This window comes from Acomys minous (genome assembly GCF_964271855.1).
Source record: "Acomys minous genome assembly, chromosome: 10".
NCBI lineage: Eukaryota > Metazoa > Chordata > Mammalia > Rodentia > Muridae > Acomys > Acomys minous.
In genome coordinates, this window is record NC_140491.1 from 72802600 (window position 1) to 72825194 (window position 22595).

General features: G+C 43.1%; 1 protein-coding gene across 1 annotated transcript in view; it reads right to left on the reverse strand.

Moving 5' to 3' along the window:
• The window catches only part of LOC311607672 (complement C5), an 82751-nt gene extending 63932 nt beyond the window's left edge, over window positions 1-18819 (reverse strand). Inside the window, exons 1-6 of the mRNA XM_084799622.1 lie at window positions 18714-18819; window positions 15963-16155; window positions 10446-10608; window positions 6896-6966; window positions 4960-5051; window positions 2801-2883 (exon numbers count right to left, since the gene is read on the reverse strand). Coding sequence (XP_084655748.1) covers window positions 2801-2883; window positions 4960-5051; window positions 6896-6966; window positions 10446-10608; window positions 15963-16155; window positions 18714-18793 — 682 coding nt within the window. The 5' untranslated portion in view covers window positions 18794-18819. The remainder of the gene's footprint in view (window positions 1-2800; window positions 2884-4959; window positions 5052-6895; window positions 6967-10445; window positions 10609-15962; window positions 16156-18713) is intronic.
• Between the last annotated feature and the right edge of the window lie 3776 nt (window positions 18820-22595).

Sequence of the window (22595 nt, forward strand, 5' to 3'; positions counted from 1 at the left end):
CCCTGTTGGAGGACTAGGGGAAAAGCATGGGGAGGGGGAGGAAGGGAGGGGGCTGGGAATGGGAGAATACGAGAGAGGGGATAACAGTCAGGATGTAATGTGAATAAATTATTTAAAAATTAACAAAAAAGAAAATAACAGGCTTGTAACAAATAACAAAATATAGCAAAATAAAATATAACAAGAAAAAAAAAACACCAAAAACTATCCCATCAAAGCTGGACGACGCAACCCAGCAAAGGAAAAGAGGCCCTAGAGAAGGCACAAGAATCTGTGCCTTTGGTGGGGAGGCCTGGTGGCACTCAAAGAAAGAATAAGCAGGCTACCAAGATGAGACTTGATAGCCTATGACCATATAGTGGGGGAGGAGGTCCTCCTCGGTCATAGACCTAGGGGAGGGGAATAGGGTGAAAGTGGGAGGGAGGGAGGGAGCAGGAGGATACAAGCGATGGGATAACAATTGAGTTGTAATCTGAATACATTAATAAAATTTAAAAATAAATAAAAGTACTACTAGATTAAAAAAGAAAAGAATCAGAGACCCACTCATGCAGAGACTTAGGAGTCCAGTAAAAACACTAAACTGAAAGCTGTACTGTCTACACAGAGGATCTGTGCAGACCCGCTCAGCCTCCATGAGTCCATCTGGGCTGATCTCATGTTGATTTCCTTGTTTTCCTGGCGTCCTCCATCTCTTCCTTCTGCCTCCTCTTCCACAGGGTTCCCTGAGCTCTGAGGGGAGCGATCTGATGGAGGCATCCCACTTAGATCTGTGTGTGCCAAGGTCTCTCAGTCTCTGAGTAACCTCTGCCTGTGGGTCTCTGTATTTGTCCCCATCTGCTGAAGGTGGAAGAACTGGCTAGTTTTACGACAACTTGACATAAGCTACAGTCAGTCACTTGAGAGGAGAGATGCTCAATTGAGAAAAATGCCTCCAGACAATTAGGTTGTAGGTAGGCCTGTAGAGCATTTTCTCAGTTAGTGGCCAGTGGGGGCAGGAGGCAGTCCATAATGCGTGGTGCCATCCCTGGGCTGGTCCTATTGAAACTCTGGGTCCTGGGCCATATAAGAAAGAAGGCGGAGTAAGCAGGAGGAGCAAGCCAGTAAGCAACACCCTCCATGGCCTCTGCTTCAGCTCCTGTCTCCAGGTTCCTGCCCTGTTTGAGTTCCTGTCCTGACTTCCTTCACTGATAAACTGTAATGTGGAAGCATAAGCTGAAAAAAACCCTTTCCTGCCCACGTTGCTCTGACCATGGCGCTTCGCCACAGCAACAGTAACCCAGGGCAGTAGTTTATTATCACACGGAAACCAAACTACAGCAGGCGGAAGTAAATAAGCGCGGACTCTGCATCGGGTGGCGAATAGGAAGGAACACTGAGGTCCTACCTAGGAAACAAATCCAGAGAAAGGCTCTCCGAGTTAGTGAGTGTTAGATGGAGACACGAGGCACGAGTGGAGTTGAGTGGGCAAGGAGGGAAACGGAAAACCACCACGTGTAATATTTCCAAAGCTGTGGAAAGTGAGGCCAAAGGAGGAACAGGCAGGGGCCAACGCCAGCTGAGGACTTGGAGTTCATTTTAAGAGGAATAAAGAGTTAGTCGGCGGCGGCGTTCCTCAGTGTGAGCAATACGATGGTTTTCATTTCGAGACTACTTAACTGATGCTAAGCAAGACAGTTTAGAAATGGCGAGACCAGAGAGGCTGCTGCAGTAGTTTGGGCACGAGCCTAGTGGGATGAGCAGAAGGGAGCAGCTGTGGGTGGTAAGCTACAGGCAAAATATGCCTGCGAGCAGAAAGCAGCGAACACACAGGAGTGGGGGTGGGGGGTCAGCTAGAACGAGTTACTGGGGGCTCAATCCTTAAGGCTGAGTTCCACGAGGGCAGAATTTGTCACCAGGTCCCCTGTTCTTTGTGAGCTGTTGCGCATCTGTCTACCCTTTTTATGAGTCCCCCGAGGAGATAAAGAATGGCTTTAAGCAGAGAAGTTCAGTCTGATAACATAGCACATAGCTGCTAGAGTAAACTCCTACAAGAAATGGGAAATTAACATACTTATAAATCACTTTATAGCCTGGCGTGGTGGCACATACCTTTAATCCAGCACTCAGGGAGGCAGAGACAGGTGGATCTGTGTAACTTCGAGGCCAGCCTGGTCTCCAGAGTGAGTTCCAGGACAGTCAAGTCTACACAGAGAAACCCTGCCTCTAAAAACCTTTTTTTAAAAAAGATTTGTTTATTTATTTATTAAGTATACAGTGTTTTGCCTGCACGTGTGCCTACACGCCAGAAGCGAGTGTCAGATCTCATTACAGATGGTTGTGAGCCACTGTGTGGTTGCTGGGAATTGAACTCAGGACCTTTGGAAGAGCAGGCAGTGTTCTTAGCCTCTGAACCACCTCTCCAGCCCCTCTAAAAACCTTTTAAAAAGTTACTTTATGCTCCAGTAATATGACGAATCTCGAAATATAAATATGTCCAATTTCTAAATGAATTTTATCAGGCTCCACTCACTTTGTCTCTAATTATTTGTCTCTCATAGGACTATATAATTCTAGAAAGGACTTTAACAAGTCAAACTCCTCAAGGGACCGCATTTCTTCCAGCCCTGTCATGAAGGACATGGCCCAGGCGTGTTGGCTGGCTTCTTTGAGGCTGGCGAGGCAAGCTAGAACTAAATGTTAGCTACTCAAACAATCACTGTGATCTCTCTACCCTCGACCCCTTCCAGTACTTCCAGCCATGCCGCAGGTACTGCCACACCCCTATTAGGTATAAAAATATAATAATATTAGAGATTACCATATTCTTTAACTTCAAAGTATGCGGTTGCAGTTGTTGAAAAATCCTTCTTATATTTAGCTTTGATTGTCCATACGCCATACCTGTGGAAGCACAATATTTAAAAGAATAGATGTCATTAGATACTTCTAATCTGGCCATAGGCAATTTAATTAATTCCCATTTAAAAGATGTTAGAATACAAATAGACATGCGTGGCATAAGTAAATATTTTTTGGGGGGATTCTAAAGCAATAAACAGAAATAGTTGAGTACTTTTGATAATAAAAATTATTTATTAGATTTTCACATATTGTATTCTTTTTCAAGTATTTTATCTAAATACAGTTTTGTTATGTTTGATCTAAAGGGTTGATGACAACCTCAGAATTTACTTAGCTCAATGATGCTAACATGATAGTACGATCTGTAATATATTAGGAAACCCATGTCTCTAGAAACACGAAGTGCACAGGCCCTGCTCATATGGATGATAAAGTTTACACCTTACATAAACAGAATAATGATTGGAGATGAGGTATGGTTTATCTAAAAAGGAAAATTACTTACTTAGTTAATAACCTCCATCCCAGAATACTTACTGAGTACTAGAATAAGCAATAGAGGATTAAAAAAAATGAACAACACGAGTCACAGTCTTCGTAGAGTCAAGTCCACGTGAGTCTGAATCCTCGTGTGTCTGTATGTGTCTGTATACTAAGCAAGTTTGATGAGACAAGTCACTGGGTCTCATCTGGTCACATGAGACCATGCCGTCAGTGTCTGTACTGTGTCTATTACCTGTGCACATGACAGTTATCATCAGCATTAGTTAACTAAGATCTACCAAGTAGCTCTCCTAATGACTGTGGAGAGGCAACAAGGGGTGCAGGCCAGGGGCCACCCTCACGGAGTTTCCAATCAACAGGAAGCTACAAAGGCAAGAGTGTGGCAGGCACCCCAGTCCTGCCTGTAATCCCAGCACTGGCAGGAGGCTGAGGCAGGGGGATCAACAGGAATTTGAGGCCAGTCTGGGGTGAAGAATGAATGAATTCCAGGACAAACTGAACTGGAGTGAGATCCTGCCTCAAAACCAAGCCAACAGCAAGTCTCAAAAGAAACAAGAAAATGCACACACACATATATACATACATACGTGCACGCATACATATTACATACATACATACAACTGAGATAAGCACCACAAAGAAAATACAGAAGAGCAGGGACGGTATTAGGTCACACCCAGAGACAGTGTCTTGGCAAAGATAAACGTTTGCCCTGAAGATGAGGTGAAGCTCAGCTCTACATGAGGCGACAGGTGCAATTGTACCAGTCAATAGAGTCTCATAGAGTCACATAACCTGCCATGGGACAAGACGAAGTTTGAGAAAATGACAGTAATGACAAGAAGCGTGACTCTGTACTATAGAGCACACAGTATTTTCAAGAAAGGACACAACTTAAAAATTACCCATCTTCCTGAAACTCTGCAGTTTCAAGACGAGAACTTTAGAATAATGCATCTATTCTGACTTCCTCTTTAGAGAGTGCAGGGAAGACGAGCACAGGCCGGTTGGCTGCAGTGCTGCTGAAGCTCTTTGCAGATGCCCTTGTCTTGCGCGTCTCTGCTGCTCTCCCTTTGGAAGCAGGGGTCGGGTCTCTGTCTCTTTCCTGCATTGCTTGCTCCCAGTGGGGTTCAAATATTCAGCTACGTGGTAGCTAAATATGTATCACACTGAAAGTGTGTGTGTGTGTGTGCGCGCACATGTGCTTGTGGGTGTGCATGCCTGTGTGTGCATACACATGTGTGTGTGTCTGTGCATGTGTGTGCATGTGCATGCGAGTGTGTCTGTGTGTGTATGCATGTGCATGCAAGTGTGTCTGTGTGTGTGTGTGTGTGTGTGTAGCAGATCTCTCTGTTTCACAAGCTGACAATGAACCCGTGATACCCTCCTGCCTCAGTCTCCCAATGGAGACTATCTGGGATGGCAGTGGGCTATGCTGGTTTCTTTTCTTTACCAGGAAGCAGTCCCCCTAAAGATCTCCCCACTTTCGAATCTGTGGCACGCTGCCAACACTAGGTGGCGCTATCTTACTGTGTGTCTCCTTACCAACCGAAAGTTCCAGATGTGCTTTTTAGAGAAAATTTGTTTAATAACATTAAAAAAAAAACTTACTTGGGATTAGATGGAATCTTGAAGTCAGGAAAAGAGATGATTCCGGTATAATCCTTTTCTTCTATGATGTCAACTTCTGCTCCTTCGGGATCCTATGCATAGAAACAGACACCCGCCCCTTAGTCCACGCTCTGTGGCTATAAAAGAATATCCGAGATGGATAATTTACAAGTGATGGAGGCTTATTAGCCTCGTGGCTTTGGAGACTGGTGATGGCATCGGGTGGGCAGGAGGTCCTTCATCTTACGATAAACAACTGTTCAGAGTGAGCAAATTTGGCAAGAGGCCACCTTTCAGATCCAGCCACTATCACATGGACTCAGTCCCATGGGGACACCTGGAGTTCATTCCTAAGGGTAGGGCCCTCCCGACCTGCATATACCCCAGTGTCACCCCCCCCCCATCATTGCCCAACTGAGGAGTGAGCTTTGCCACGTGAGCTTTAGGGAGACGTGGCGAAACCCTAGCAGCTTTCAAAGCACAGCAACCACATTGAAAGTTTCTGACTGCGATCCAATCTTTGATCTGCAAAAACCATTTATTTCCCAAGAAGCACTCATGACCCCGTTAAGTATGAAAGCATGAAAGATTATGAAAGACAAATACAGTTCACTTGAAGGCACCTCCCTCCCTCTCCTTAGATCCTGCCGTCGCTCGTCATTGTCTGCATTGCACAACTAAATGCAAGCCCAGAACAGGCCACACCTGTCATCCCACTACCTAGGAGGGCGAAGGAGGAAGACTGTGAACTCAAGGTCAGGCTGGGCTACACAGTGAGGCCCTGCCTAAAAAAAAAAAAAAAAAAAAAAAAAAAAAAGGAAAGACTTTAATAACATACAGGACGAAAGTAAAGTAACACGTTGGGAGTATTTTAACCGTTTACTTTGTTAAGCAGTGTGTGTGCACGCATGTGTGCGTATGTGTGTGCGTGTGCATGTGTGTGTGTGTGTACATTCATTTTAACCATGATATAACCCTTTTAACCATGATACAGCCCTTAAAATGATTACATTTACCGAAGGTTCTCATATGCCTTCCCCATAAGTGGCACCAAGTGTGTGGGTCAGTGACTTTGGCCTTTCTTTGATCGATTCATGGAGTTCCTGTGGACTCTTTAACTTTAAAACTCAGCATTGTCTACTGTAATTAGAATTCATGGCTGGAAATTTGAGGAGTCCACAGGAAAGTATGCCTGTAGGTCATTTGTAGGATAGCCACTGTTAATAGGTGAGCAGCTGTCCAACTGTAGTAATTATTTCTCAAAAAAAAAAGAAAGTCTCAGGTGGTAAACTGGGTGAAACCATGGGTATTTATTATAAATTTATGAATAGGTAAAGATCATAGTGTCACACATCTGTTGTGTATCATCTGTCAGTTGAGTGACTGGTAAATTTTGAGCATATTACTATATTAGTCATTACAATCTAAGTTTCTTAAAAATAAGTAATATCATACAAATCATATAACAGAGCCAACTTATTCTCTTTTAGATGTATTTCATTATTGTACATGCATAAATGTTCTGCCTGCGTGTACATCTGTGCGCCACATGTGTGTCTGGTGTCCAAGGAGGTGGTGAGCCTCCACGTGGGTTCTGGGAATTGAACCTGGGTCCTTTGCAAGAACAGCAAGTGCTCTTAACCAGTGAGCCAGCTCTCCAGCCCTGCCAATTACTTCTTGGTGGGCATGCTTTAAAAAAAAAAATAAGTAGAACCAAGGACGGATGCCAATGGTTTAGGTCAGTATCCATCCCCGTGCTAATTTAGCCTGTAAGGGCGTTCAATGTGTCTGTTGCAGAGGTGGAACTCTGTAATTCTACGCTCACATTAAGTGTTTACTGACATCAAAAGATTTAGTCTAGCATGAAGATGAGATCACGGAGGGAGAGCCCTCCATAAACCGGTTAAAGTATTGTGTACAGAAAGAAAATACTTACGATGAAGGTTAGGACAGTCGCCCTTTTGGCTGGCTTCAAGTCATCATTCAGCGAGTACACTCTGAGTTTCACTGCAGAAACACGAGGCGTCATCAGACACTGACAAGCAAGGTTTCTGGCTTGCGTTTATTTATTTATATCCACTTATATACAAATACATATTCATCTACTTAAGTATTTCATTCTTTTACTTTTTATTTCCTATGAGGGTTTCATTAAATTGGTTAGCCTGGCGTTGACCTCTCCCTACAGCCTAGGCTGGCCTGGAACTCACTCCCATCCTCCTGTCTCAGCCTCTCATGTAGCTGGGATTACAGGTTTATGCCACCAGGCTCAGTATTTTTTAAATTTTTCCACAGTCATCCTTAATGAGATATGTCTCATTTAAAAGGCTATATGCACAATCCACAAATGATGAAGGAAAGAGAACCCCCTGGGTTAAGGGGTTACTTGTATTGAATTTAACACACAATTCAGTGTGTTAAACTTTTTGCACACAGCCTTTGAGAACACAGCTATAGTGTGTGATAATTTGTATCTGTAACTGTTTACCAAGTAGCTACTGTGTGGTTAGCTAAGAGCATGAGATTTTTTTTTTTTATCATAGCTAGTGGAAAACTGGAAGTTTGACTCAGACGGTATGTTTCCTTCTACTTACAAAATCCAACAGGGACAAAACACTATGACCAAAAGCAACCTGAGGAGGAAAGAGTTTGCTTCAGCTAACAACTCTCAGGTGACACTCCATCCCTGAGGGGAAGCAGGGCAGGAACTCAAGGCAGGAACCTGGAGGCAGGGGCTGAAGCAGAGGCCCTGGAGGAGCACTGCTTCCTGGCTTGCTCTTCCTGGCTTGCTTAGCCTGCTTTTTATAAATTCAAGACCTTTAGCCCAGGGCTGTCACCTCTGTGCCCATCATGGGTGGTAACCACCTACATCACTAATTGGTACAACTTCACAAGGTGAATTGTCCTATTGTCTCTTCTTCAGGTGAGGAAGGTGGTGCTGGGAGAAGCAAACTCACACACCATCACACAGCCAATGATCATCCATGCTTGAATTTGACCCTGGTGAGTATGGCTCCAGCATCTGCTTTTAAACTACTTTAGTTCACTGTCACCAAAGGAGAAACATTTATAAGATGTTCTCTTGTTTTCTTCTATGACTAGAGCAAGTGAAGATGCTGGATCTTCTGAGTCAAGTCCTGAAAGGAAACATAAGACTATTCCCAAAGGAATCCCTGACATCCAAGAGAGGTCATGGGTTCTGGGATCTAGACTACATACTTGCTCTAGAGTGTGAGGACCCTTGTGACAGGCAGTGCCAATGGTACCTGTTCCGTGAAGCGTCCTCTACGACAGAAGGGCAAAGTGAGGTGATGCTTAATTTTAGGTATGATTAAGCTGAAAAGATAAAAAGAGACTACAGCTTTTCTTTTATAAAAAAAAATCATCTTTTTTTCCACCTTAAATTGTGTGTGTGTGTGTGTGTGTGTGTGTGTGTGTGTGTGTGTGTGTGTGAGATAACTGGCCCCACATCTGACTGGATACTGCACTGAGAACAGGCCCTGTGCCTCACCCAGGCAGCACAGTGGAGCTGGCCCTGAGGCCATGAGTGTGGGAGAGCTGACCCAGCCATGGGGTGGTTACGGAAAGCTGCCCACAGGATCACGAGATAGGGAGAGCTAGCCCTGTCCCTCACCAGCTGCTGCACTAGGAAGAGATGGCCTGCACCTCGCCTGAGCAGCTCAGCAGAGCTGACCCTGGTGGCAGAGGCACAGGTGAGCCAGCCCCTAGGGCAAGAACAAAGGCCAATAGTTGGGACTCCTGAAAAGGCCTGTCCTGCTGATGCAAAGCTGCAGGATCTCCATGACGCAGGGCAACAACAGGATAACTGAGAGGAGTCCCTGTGAGGATCCAGTATTGATGGTGTCACAGAAGCCAGAGACCTTGAACCAGACCAATGACTCATTGCAGTGAACATTTGCAAGTGAAGGTATGTGATACACTATAGATTCCACAGCAAGATGTTTTCTCTGTGTTGTTGTTGTTGTTGTTGTTGATGTGTGTGTGTGTGTGTGTGTGTGTGTGTGTGTGAGAGAGAGAGAGAGAGAGAGAGAGAGAGAGAGAGAGAGAGAGAGAGAGAGAGAGAGAGAGAGAGAGTCTTATTTTGATGGGGAGGTTGCGAATGGAAAGAGTGGGTATAGCTGGATGGGGGGTGAGTGGGACTGGGGTGCATGATGTGAAACTCACAATAAAGCAATTAAAAAGCCTTTAAAAACTGAAAAATTGCGGGTGTGGTTGTCTCTGCCTGAGTGTGTATTTGTGTGCTGTGCTCACTCAGCGCCTGCAGAGGCCAGAAGAGGGTGATGGTGTCCCTCGGACCAGAGTTACAGACAGTTGTGAGCTAGCGTGTGGATGCTGGGAATCAAACCTAGGTTTATTAACGCCTGTACTCTTAACTGATGAACCATCTCTCTAGCCCGCCCCACTCCCCAGTCATCTTTTGTCAATCAAGAGCTCATACTATTCTGGTAGCACCATGCTCACCCTCTCCAAGCTTTTCCTGTCTGGGCCAATCAGCAGGGGCTCTGTTGCACATCACTGCTGACGTCATCAGCAAAACGTCATTACCACCTTACGCAACGCTTCGTTAATGAAATCTTACCACTTCCTCCTTCACATGTACCGCTGCTCTTATAGATCCTCCTTAGTGTGCTTTAAGGTCAGTGACGGCAAGGAGGAGGGAGGGAGGAACTGACTTTGCGAACACACGGACGTGAGGAGATGCCGCCATACTTTTCCGTGTAAACCAGGGTTTTCCTCAAGCCCGGGGTTCAGGCTGACTGCACCACCCTCCCTCTGTAACAGAAGTACCATGACTGTGGTACTGTCTCAGCAGACCCCCTCACTGATGAACGGCCACTGAATGTTAGTATCCACACATTCTCACGATCTTTCTTCTATCTCCCGAGACAGCTAGTTTCCCCATGTTGGGTGTTTTTTCCCAGTTTGAGAATTCAATCCCAACTCTGTGCATTTTTTTTTAAATAAACATGGATCTATGATAAATATTTCTCCTTTGTCAAAATTTTATTTGAAATAAAATCTATTTGTTTAATATGTTTACGTTCTAACAGCATTTTACAGTGTTTAGGAAGCTTCCCCCACCCCCAATACAAGGTTTCTTTGGGTAGCCTTGCATGTCCTATAACTAGCTCTGTAGGCTGGGTTGGCCTGGGACTCAGAGAGATTGATTTACTTCCGCCTCCCCAGTACTGGATTAAATGGGTGTGCGCCACTGCCAACTGGCGAGGAAGCTTTTTTGTCTATTTAGAAATAACTGACAATGCAGCAAATGTAGTCGTTAATTTTCACTCTATTTAGAAATTTCTCTATAAATTAAAAACCAAAATGGTATTTGAAAGTATGAAAGTCGTTAGGATTTTGATTTCGATTTTGTTTGGCGGGTGGGGCTGCTTTTGTTTTTTTGTGGGGAGGGGGCAGGGCCGAACCCCCTGCCTTTTCCCACAAATAAGTGATTTATACTCTACCTGACTGGTCTGGAGTGTAAACAGGTTTGTCTGTATGAATGAAAATAAATCCATTGTCATAGGTTATTGGTACTTTCTTCGATTTTGAAAAATGCATTGACACAACTTCCAGATACACATGTGAAACTGAGCTTTTTTCTTCAGGCAATTGCTTGGGGTGTATCTGTAAAAATAATAATGAAAACAGCATGACTCAAAGGTGAAGGAGAGAAACCTGTTCTTTAGGATCCCAAGTGTGGGATCAAACGGTCCAGTAAGAGAACAGGTGATGTTAATTCACTAGAAGAGCAACCACCTCATGCAGGAGCTTAATTGCTACCAGCTGAAAAAGATCCTGTGAACAGACTCTGGGAGGAGATATATAAATGAGTCCAGAACTGGCGGCTACGCAGATTGAAGACTTGGGATAGATTTGGCTGTTCATCGCTGCTCTCCAAGATGCTCCTAGAGAAAACCACTTGAGGGAATGCTTCAGAGCTCCAGCTCCTGCTGAGGCTCTGAGATCTGGTTACCCCTGGTTCCAATGGAAGAAATCCTGCGGCTCCTGACCAGAGAATCATTCCTCGGGACTGATATCCTTAAGGTTTTGCTGTTGTGTCAATTAATCCTCATTTCTTACTGTTTGGGTTAATTGGGTTATAATTGACGTAGGCTCGGTCAATAAGTTTTTAATAAAATATTTTGGTTAACAAAATTGTGACTACACAAAGGTGAGAAAACATGCCACAAAAATGCAGCTTCATTAGAAGCAGAAAACGATGTGCACATTGCATCATTCAGAAAGCAGTATAAACCGGGTGTAGTGGCGTATGCCTTTAATCCCAGCACTTGGGGAGGCAGAGGCTGGTGAATCTCTGTGAGTTTGAGGCCAGCCTGGTCTACCTAGCAAGTCCAGGACAGCCAAGGCTACACAGAGAAATCCTGTCTCGAAAAACCAAAAAACAAGCAAAAATAAATAAATAAATAAATAAATATAGCTTAGCGCTCTGAGAATGAAGCAGGGCAACGTCAAGACCACTCTGGGCTACATAGTGAAACCCCATCTCAAAAACCAACCAATTCAACCAACAAATAAACAGAAGCAACCAAATGGCACAAGAGATAGAAGAGCAAATTAATTTTGCCAAAAGCCCTTCATGATGAAAAATTAGCTTTCAGTAATTGAAAACCTTCTACTTGCAAAGTTCTTGTCCTGCAAGCATGAGGTCCAGACAGATCCCTGGGGCTTGCTGCCTAGCCAGCCTAGTCAACCTGGTGAGATGCAGGCCAGTGAAAGACCTTGCCATAAGAAACGAGGCTGATGACAACCGATGAACCACAGCTGAGGTTGTCTTGTCCTCTGGCCCTACAAGTGTGTGCGTGGTGGTCTCCCCATTTCCTTTGTTGTTTTAATGCTAGTAGCTACTTCACTTAACTTAAAGTTACTTTACTTTAAATATTTCCCTCCCATTCTTACTCTTAATTGCTAATTCCTAAGTCAACGCTGTGCTGTCTTTGATTCTATATTGTCCGAAAATTATTGGAGTCTAAAGGGTGATTGTATTTAATGTGCTCTTACTGTACTTTCACAGCAGGCTTTTAGTGGTTGTGGCTGCTTCTGCAGTTAAAATTCTATTCTCAGAGTAGTAACAGAGAATGTGCCTGGTCCCCTGAGCATGTGGGCTGAGAGTTCCGCCTCTGAGCTATAGCCACAGTCTAGAGTTGGAGGAATGAGAACTCAGCCCTACTACAACTTAGTCCCACTTGAAGGGGGAGAAATATTTTAAACACACACACACACACACACACACACACACACACACACACACATTAAAAATCTACAATGACCTAATCCAAGTTGCTCAAATCCAACTGCAGAAACAAAGAAACATGAAAAAAAAAAAACACAACATGACTGATCCCAAAATTACCAAGCCACAGAAATGGGTCCCAATGAGTGTGAATTAGATGGAATCCCAAAGAATTTAAAATAATGATTATAAAAATGTTCAATGAACTCAGAGAGTACATGAATAAATTCTTGAATGAATTAAAAGAGAATGCAAAAACATGAATGAAATAAGGAGGCCAATAGAAAATATGAAAGGAGAATTCAACAAAAAGAAATAGTAAAAAAATAATCAAATTGAAATTTTAGAAATGAAAACCTCAATAAGACGGATTTTAAAAGCCAGGGTAAAGCCTTTCCAATAGAGTGTATCAAGTGGCAGGTGTGGCTTAAAGGCAATACAGAGAACTTACAAGAACCAGACAATGACTATAGTAAAATAATAACATGAACAGAACATACACCATGTATGGTACACCATGTAAAAATAACTTCATAGTTCATGGGCATAGAAGAGTTCAAGCTAAAGGCCTAGAAAACATATTCAACAAAATCAGAATGGAACAACATCCAAATCTAGGGAAAGATATTGGCTTCTGGACATAGGAGGCATTTACTAGTCCAAATACATTAGATCAGAAAAGAATCTCTCCTCATCACACTATAGTTAAAACACCAAGTATGCAGAACAAAGAAAGAATATTTGAAGCTGTAAGTCAGAAACATAGAATCATTTATAAAAATAAAACACAGCAAAATAACAACAAATTTCTCCACAGAAACTCCAAGTGCCAAGAGAGCATGGGACAACGTATTTTTATCTGTGAAAGGCAACTGAGAGAAAGATAAACACATTCATGAAGCCACGGGAAATAATAAGCCACACTAGAACAATAATGCTCAAATAAGGAATGGAAAGCACCAAACACTATGAAACAAGAAAATAGGGTTTAACACACCTTTCAGTAACAACTCTGGCAATAGTCTCAGCTCTCCAGTCAAAAGATACAGTGTAGCAGATTGATTTTAAACATGGAACTTAACTGTCTGTTGACTGCAAGAAACACATCTTACTGGCAAAGACAAACAGCCTTAGAGTGGAAGGCTTGAAAAGAAACTCCAAGCAAATGGACTAGGCAGCAAGCAAGTGTAGGGGGCGGGGGACTTAAAAACTAGTCAAAAAAGATAAGACAGTCACTTCATATTAGTTAAGGCAACAATCCATTAGGAAGACACTGCATTTCCAGGCATATGTGTGCTCAACATCAGCACACCCAGAATCATAAAACAAACACCACTGGATGGAAGGCACAGACTGATGTCAGCACAGTGATAGTGGTTGTATTTAGTGTCATACTCTTGTTACAGTATTTTGTATCCTTTCGGCCTACAAAGCAAATAACTGACACAGGGAGACTGAAACATTCTCTAAAGCTACCAGCACTTCACTGGGCAGAGTCTGAACTGATTCTAATCTACTCAAAAACTAAACAAACTACTCTAAACCTTATTACACACATATATTCCAAGCACTTGCCACTATGACCCCCTGGGCCGGTCCGCGTCATGTTCCCACCATTCTCCTCCCACCATCCAAAACCCTTTTCTCTCTCTAACCGGCCAACTTTTTCTCCCTCTCCAGAAAGTCCCGCCTTCCACTTCCTCTCCTTCTGTCCAGCTGATTGGCTAAACAGCGCTTTATTGACGGTTGATACATGCACTCAGCATTCTTCCACATACTCTCACCAGACCCCTCCTCCAAAAACAATCAACCAGGAAACACCAGGTTTAAATGACACTACATGTCAAACGAACTTAACAAAACCTCCATAGACTATTCTACCCAAAACACTGAAGAAAACACACCTCCCTCAGTAACCCACAGAACTTTACCTAAAACACAACCACATTTTAAAACATAGAGCATGTGTAGATAAATAAAATGTTGAAATTATTCCTTATATCCTGTCCAATGGCAGTGAACTCAAACTAGAAATCAGCAGCTGGAGAAATTATAGGAAATACACAAAGTCATGGAAATTGAACAACATATCACTGAATAATGAACAAGCCATCAAAGACCAGGAGGGAAGTTAAAACACTCCCAGAATCAAATAAAAATGAAAACATAAAATAATCTTGGGGATACAGTGAAAGTGGTTCTGAGAGTGAATTTTATAGTTATAAATGCCTACATTAAAAAAAAACACAAGTGATGATGTATGTCACCTTCTTAAAGAACATGAACAAGATAAACCTTTAAAATGGAAAAAAAAAAAACCCTGAGCAATATGTAGAGATAAATAAGACTGGGCTGGAGTGATTGCTCACTGGTGAAAAACAGGTACTGCTTTTCCAGAAGGACCCACTGGGCTCCCAGCACCTGAGTCAGGTGGCTCATAACCATCTCTAACTCCAGCCCCAGGGGACCTGACACTTCTGATCTCCATGGATACCAGAACTCATGTCACATACCCATCCACGCCCAAAGACACATTCATATAATTGATATTAAAATTCATCAAAAAACAAGATTCATAAGCTCTTATCCAAGCTAAATGAGGTAGGTAGATAGAGGATAGATAGATAGATAGATAAGTAATTAAGTAGGTAGAATTTGTCTTTATGAAACTCATCAGTATCCACAATGAACATGCTAAAAAATTTAAAATCTTGTTTATAATCAATCCGAAGTAAAATGTCTTAATGAAAGGAAAAGTTATTTGATCCACTTGTTCTTTTTATTCGTTGTGTGTTTTCATAGCATGAGGAGTTATGTACAGTTTTAGAATGATGAAGTTCATCAAACATTCAAAAACATTCAACAAACATCCATGGGTTTCTGTGAGCTGTAATATACTATAGCTCATATGCACATTCAATTCATGCTTCTCCCTTTCTTTCTTTCTTTTTTTTATTGTTTATTTTTTTGTTTTTTCAAGATGGGGTTTCTCTGTATAGCCATGACTGTCCTGAACTCACTTTGTAGACCAGGCTGTCCTCAAATTCACAACGATCTGCCTGCCTCTGCCTCTCTGGGATTAAAGGTGTGCACCACCACACCTGACCATATTTCTCCATTTCTAATTCACATTAAAAGTATTTTCAGTTCATTTCTCAATGTTTTTTTTATAGAGAATGTTTATTTATTTATTTATTTATTTATTGGTTTTTCAAGATAAAGTTTCTGTGTGGCCCTAACTATCCTTTGTAGACCAGGCTGGCCTCAAAGATCCACCTGCCTCTGCCTCCCAAGTGCTGGGACTAAAGGTGTGTGTCACCACCACCCAGCTAAGACTATTTTTTGTTGTTGTTGTTGTTTTGTTTTGTTTTTCAAGACAGGGTTTCTCTGTATAGCCCTGGCTGTCCTGGACTTGCTTTGTAGACCTGGCTGGCCCCGAACTCACAGTGATCTGCTTGCCTCTGCTTCTGGAGTGCTGGGATTAAAGGTGTGTACCACCATGCCTGGCTGACTATTTTATTTTTAAGGATGTGGGCATGGGCGCACTTTGCTCACAAAAACAAGTATAAATTTTCTGTTGAGAGTTTTGTGTTTCACCCATCACTAGTGGCTATTAACCATCTCATAACCCCACAGTTGTGGAACAAAACTAATGAATATACTTTTATCAGTGTCCAAACTAAGCTTTACCAATAATACACAAATAAACTGAGGGATGAATACTTACTGTTACCATTGCTGAGTTTTGGAATTTATTTCCTGGGGATAAGTTAACATAGCCTGAAGAGTAGGTCACTCTTTTGTCAGGATAACTTTTTAAAGAGATCGTCGCATCAAATGCTTCAGTGTAGCCATGGGCTTGAATCACAACATTTTCGGATGCTCCAACCCGGAAGACTTTGGGTGCTGAAATGACGTAGCTGTTGAAACAGGAAAAGAAAAGGCTCACAACCTTTGCATTGCACACGTTCTTACACTCCTGATACAGCCGCCCAGGGATGCTGGGCCCAAGGAGGACTTAATGGTCCTGTGTAAACACATAACTTGTTCAGAAAGATTTCAGCATGGCATGAACCACTGAATGCTAAACACACACACACACACACACACACACACACACACACACACACATTTTCTAAAGCTGGCTGCGTGCTGGCGAAAAGGTGCAGCAGGGAAATACAAGTTGCCACTAACTGATGGGCTGAGTCTGATCTCAGGAGCCAGGTAGTAGAAGGAAAGACCTGACTCTTAGGCATCCTCTGGGTTCCTCATGTTTGCTATGTAATATGCATGCCTATCCACCCCACCCCACCCCCCCGCCACGCACACACAAATAAACACATACGTGTTTTAACATTGGCTGTGTAACTTCCCTTTCTGTAAACTGGCCTGTATTGATGAAGCAGGAACGCAGTCTGTGCATAGGAAGACGCTTCATCTTGAATATTTTTCTTCACACTCTCAGGAGGTCAGTCCTTTGAGTTTGCACAGACAGGGATACTACTTGGGCTGTTTCTATTTTTTCTGCAGACATTCGCATGGCTTTTCCTTATTTCTTCCAGGCTCTATTTATATATCACCCTTGTAAAGGAGCCTTTCCGGCCCATATCTTTAAATAGTGGCCTTTGGTTTCTATACTCGCCTTTATTCTTCATAATACTAAAGCTAACCTGTTCTTATTCATTCATTCTTTCATTGACTCATTCATTCTTTCATTGACTCATTCATTCTTTCATTGACCCATTCATTCATTCATGCTCTGCTTCTTCAGCTGGAGTACAAGCTCTTCTCCCACCTGCAGAACCTATTATTACGAGGAAGGTGTCTATGCTGGTTAGCTTGATCGTCATCTTTGTTGGACAGAAAAAAAAAGCCTCAGGGCTTGTAGAGCACATCTGTGTGTCTATGGTTTGTTTCCAGGGAGGACTAGCCAATAACTATCATCTTCATACCTTGAATGTGGATAATGACAACATCCCATAGACGGAGGGATCACATGCAGTGGTGGAGGGGGTGCGGGTGGGGGGCGGGGTGGTGAGGAGAGGCGTGTGCCCTTGAGTGCAAGCATTCTCTCTCTGCTTCCTAGCTGAGCGACAGGAACTGCCTTGTCTGTCAGCCCATTCCTGCAGGGATGGACTAACACTTCTGAAGTCTGAGCAGAATGAATTCCTCTTTTATGGTGCCTGGGTCCTGTATTTTGTCAGGATGGCAGAAAGAATGCTAACTAGTATGAGGTTCAAAGTTTTTTTTTCTTTGCTGAATCACAAAGTGATGAATGTAAATGGCGTACTTCCTCGTGTTTCCAGAGAAATACAAGAAATACGTTTATAGTCAGGGTCAGGGCAGTAGAAGAGAAGGAGCTCAGAACACCCCGGGGGACAAAAATCTCCGGTCCCAGCTTCATCTCCCTGAGCTTGTCCATTAAAAAGGAGTAAATAAAAGCAGACTGGGTACTGGTCCTGGGGTAGCTGTGGCCTTGCAGTGAAATCTCAGAGCATGTGCGGCATGCTTATGTCATTGCTCTACGTTTTCTTTACATTTGCCTTTCTACGGTTGCATTTCTGTCAAAGTCAGGAGGAACTGATGTGGTGAACAGGAAACCTCAGTAAAGCTCCTTTCTCCCTATGGTGTGACCTTCAGCCAGTCACTTCCCCTGCGCAGACTTGTCGTCGTATATGGACTGAAGAGGCTCAGCATATTAACAAATGCCTGAGGTACCAGCTGGCCACGGGGTGGACGCCAGCGATTCACATGGGCATATGATTTGAGATGAGCATAGACAACATGGTGAAACCGCATCTTGAGAGAGAGAAAGGAAGGAAGGAAGGAAGGAAGGAAGGAAGGAAGGAAGGAAGAAAAAATAAGTTCAATGGCATACTATCCAGTTAATTTCCTATACTTAGATATTTGTACATAAGACCTCACTATTTAAAAGGACAAGATTTTGGTAGCAATAAACTTATGGCAAATGGCTCATGAATGTAGAAGTAATTACAACCACAGTTTTGAATTTTGTTCCTTAGGTGAGAATGCTTCAAGACTCACCATAAAATAATCTGACACATCTTTTAGTTAAAATTATGATCCAAAACAATTGGATTTATGAGACTACCATATTGGAGTTACTCTGGCTTAACTGCACTTAGACATAGAAAAGCACAAGCTAAGCACTAAAGACAAGGAAGAAATAAATGCCAAGAAAACTGACGATCTTGTTTTCACTTTCTGCTGAATAGGAAAATAAGCAGTCCTTGGGTCTATTTTTGCAGGTGGTAGTCGCACAAGAACAGTGGCATTATCAGCCACTGAGCAAATCAAAAATGCTTCCGAGGGAAGCTTTCTCGTGTGGACCTGAAACCGTCCATTTACCATTTCAGAAGGAGACAGTTATTCCCAAATTCACACAACCTGCTCAACCTCCTTTCCACTCAGCACAACTCAGATGCCTAGGGGAACCGGGATGGCTTGCTTTACTCACGTTTGTTCCTGTCCCCGAGTTTTGTCCAGGAGAATTAAAAAGCACAGTATTCCCCAGAGGCCCATGGCTGGAGGTGACATAAACCCATGGACACGGCCTTCTTGGAGCCACTTTCCTTCTAAGTAAACTGAGTTTGAAGAATCTGGGTAAATTAGTTCTCTGGTTAATTATTAATGTCAGAGAAAAAGATTTTTAAATGAGAAAGCTAAACTCAGAAATGGGAATGAGAGGGTGTCTTAATAATCATAAAACATGTTTTAATATCCTGTCGTGTCCAGTAATAATGACAGTGGCATTTAACAATTTCTTCTTCTTCTTCTTCTTCTTCTTCTTCTTCTTCTTCTTCTTCTTCTTCTTCCTCCTCCTCCTCCTCCTCCTCCTCCTCCTCCTCCTCCTCCTCCTCCTCTTCTTCTTCTTCTTCTTCTTCTTCTTCTGTTTTTCCAGACATGGTGTCTCTGTGTAGCCTTGGCTGTCCTGGACTCCCTTTGTAGACCAGGCTGGCCTCAAACTCACAGCGACCCACCTGCCTCTGCCTCCAGAGTGCTGGGATTAAAGGTGTGTGCCACCACGCCGCCCGGCTTAAGTAAGAGGACTCTAACGTGAGCGCTGGCCCCCGTGAAGAGAGGCCCAGAGCTTGCGCGCCAGCAGTTGCTTTGCCTCTGGCTTTCTTCCCTCAGCTCTTCGTTTATTTTGCCACCCTGCCACCTTCCCATTCGCTTCTGGTAGGCTTCATTTGTTCCTGAGATCGATGGAAGACCTGCCTGGGTTTTGATTTAAATGAGTGGTTTTAGAACGAGTCCGTCTTAGAGAAACGATAGTAGCGTCCTCGGTACTGTTCATAGTTAAAGGCTAACCTAGGTTTGCAGAGGGGTCCGTGTCAGTGTAGAGAAGAAACGGGACACTAGATGGGAAAAGGTGACTGGATGGGAGCCCGGCTGAGATGCTCAGGTGATTCCCTAGCCAGACACTTGGCTTAGGAGGGGGTGGACTCACATGTCACTCTTCCAAATGTGTGTACAATCAGTCATGGAACATTTTATTTTAAACATTTATGCTGCTGGGTGTGGTGGCGCACGCCTTTAATACCAGCACTTGGGAGGCAGAGGCAGGAGGATCACTGTGAGTTCAAGACCAGTCCTGTCTACAAAGAGAGTACAGGACAACCAAGGCTACCCAGAGAGACCCTGTCTCGAAAAACCAAACCAAAACCAAAACCAAAACAACAAAAAAATTTTATGTTTTTCAGTGAGGACTTCAATAGTTTAATACAAGAATTCAATATGAATGATATAGGTTTTTCCCATGACAGTTGATTTTCTTCTTTTCTTTTTTAAAAAAAATTTGGTATTTGGAGACAAGGTCTTTCTACATGTCCTGGAATTTTCTGTGTAGACCAAGCTGTCTTGAACTCATAGCGATCCGCCTGCCTCTGCCTCCTATGTGCTGAGATCAGAAGCACACATGTCAAAATGACTGATCTTCATAACTCATTTATAACTAAGTAAAATTAAACAGCGACAACTTTCAGATTTTTAAGCTACACTTATTTTTATGCTCATTAGGAAATTTTATTTACATCTTCCTTTTATTAGTACTCATCTGTATGTTAGCATATAATATGTACTGTATTTTAAGGTAACAAAAGAATGTTGCCTTGCCAGGGCGAGAGGTACATTCCATTGGTAGAGTGTCTGCATGGCATGCTCAGCCCTGGGTCGACCCGTAGCCTTGCATATGCATCAGGCTTGGTAGTGTCCACCTCTGATCACAGCACTTGGGAGGTAAAGGCAGGAGGATTGGGAAATTACAGGTCATCCTCAGCCACATAGTGAGCCTGAGGCCAGCCCAAGGAATGTGAGACCCCGTCTATATTAATGATAACGATGATAGCCATGATAATTAGGAGATGTCTAAGCATAGCCCTATAGGTCACATATTTTTGGTCACAGGGCAAATTAATAGGATTTCATTTAAATTAGTAGGGTTTTATTTATGAACACTTTAACTGAATTTTTTTTAAGGCGTAGAAAGAAAAATCTTTTTTTAATTTTTATTTTTTTACATACACATTTATATTACTACACAAATATACAATAGATTACCTATAACAAGAAGAACCATGACACAATCAGGAATAATATAAATGTTACATTCTTAGTGTTTTCGCTATTTGTATTTGACATCCTTGAAGAAAACATCTTTCCTATCTTGGTGCATCTAAATTTCTGAACGTAAATCAGAAAGAAAAGTCTTATACACTAGTAGTATTTCTTTTATACATACCATTGAAATGGAAAAAAACCTGCACTATTATTCTTTTATCTAGCTCATGTGTTTCCAAAGAAAACCTGTAAAATGATTAAGCTGGGTTGCAAAAGACGGGTCAAGTTAAAACAAACAGTCCTTTCACGATCATTTTCGGGAAACAGAACTTGAGAGAGCGAAAGACTGCCGGGTTAAAATACGTAATGGTTACATTTCAGGTGCGAGGAAATGTGAGGTCTTTGTGCTCTGTGGACAAATCCTAGTAAGTGGTATTTTTTAAACCACTCTTAGAGAAAATGTTTAAAGAATAACAGTTCTCAACAATTCATGGAGTCTCGACTGTTTCACCAAAACTGCCTCAATCTGGCTGTCTTCTAAACGTAGATCCAAGACAGGTTTTCCTTGTGTTTTAAAATTTGACCTTTGCACAAGAACTTGATGTCGTGTGTGGAAGAGGAGGGTGGGTGGTTGGCTCTCGTTCTGTACAAATATTGTGTTTCTGAGAGCAGATAGCTGCTCAGTTCTGCTAGAAATCCCCTAGGGTCACTGAACCGCCTGTGACGGTCACCTAGCTTCTGCCCTCCAGGTGGGGACCAGATGGCTTTGCCTAGTGTGCTGGCTGGTTTTATGTCAACTTGACATAAGCTAGAGTCATTTGGGAAAAGGGAACTTCAATTGAGAAATGCCTCCACTAGACTGGCCTGTAGGCAAGCCTGGCGGGGGGGGGGGGGCGGGGGGGCCGGGGGGGCGGGGCGAGGATTTCTTTGATAGATGATTGACATGCGAGGGCCCACTGCGTGCAGTGTCACACCTGCGCTAGTGGTACTGTGAACTACACAAGCAGGCAGGCTGAGCAAGCGGTGGTAAGCAAGCACCCCTCCATAGCCTCTGCATCAGCTCCCGCCCGCCTCAAGGTTCCTGCCCTGCTTGAGTTCCTGTCCTGACTTCCCTCAGTGATGAATCCTGTTGTGGAATTGTCAACTAAAGAAGCCCTTTCTTCCCTAAATTGCTTTTGGTCCTGGCGTTTGTCACAGCAATGGAAACCCTAGCTAAGGCAGCCTGGTCCTCAGAGCCTCTTCCAGACTGGGTCCTTCTCGCTTCTCCCGCGACCACGCCCCCTTTCCTCTTTACTCATTAAGTGGCTGTGGTGAGAAAGGGGCTCCCAGAGGGTAAACGATTCTGTGTCTTTCAAGTGAACACTCTTTAAGCAGTGACTGCGTGCTTATTTAGTAAAAAAAGAAATCAGCCTTTAACACGAACCATAGACTTCCTGTTCACGAGTGAAAAGGGATCTTAGACTATGATTTTCAAAGCCAAATGACTTCAGTCTACCAAGTTGGTCTAGCCTGGCCTCTGGTGCCTGCTGCCTGGCTAGCATAGGCAAGCTGGCGTGGCCCGTGGCTGCCCCCATGGAGTTCATGTGCCTAAGTCTGAGGGCATCCAGAAAAAGAGAGGTGTCTCCTATAAAACAAAATAATCACTAAACAGAGACTTGACACTGATGCCTTGTCAAGTTTTATTTAACCATGGTAGGCTGGCATAGGGGCTTGTCCCTCAGCCTGATTTTGGTCTCAAATCCAGTCCTGTACCTCAATACTGGTATGTATGTATGTTTGT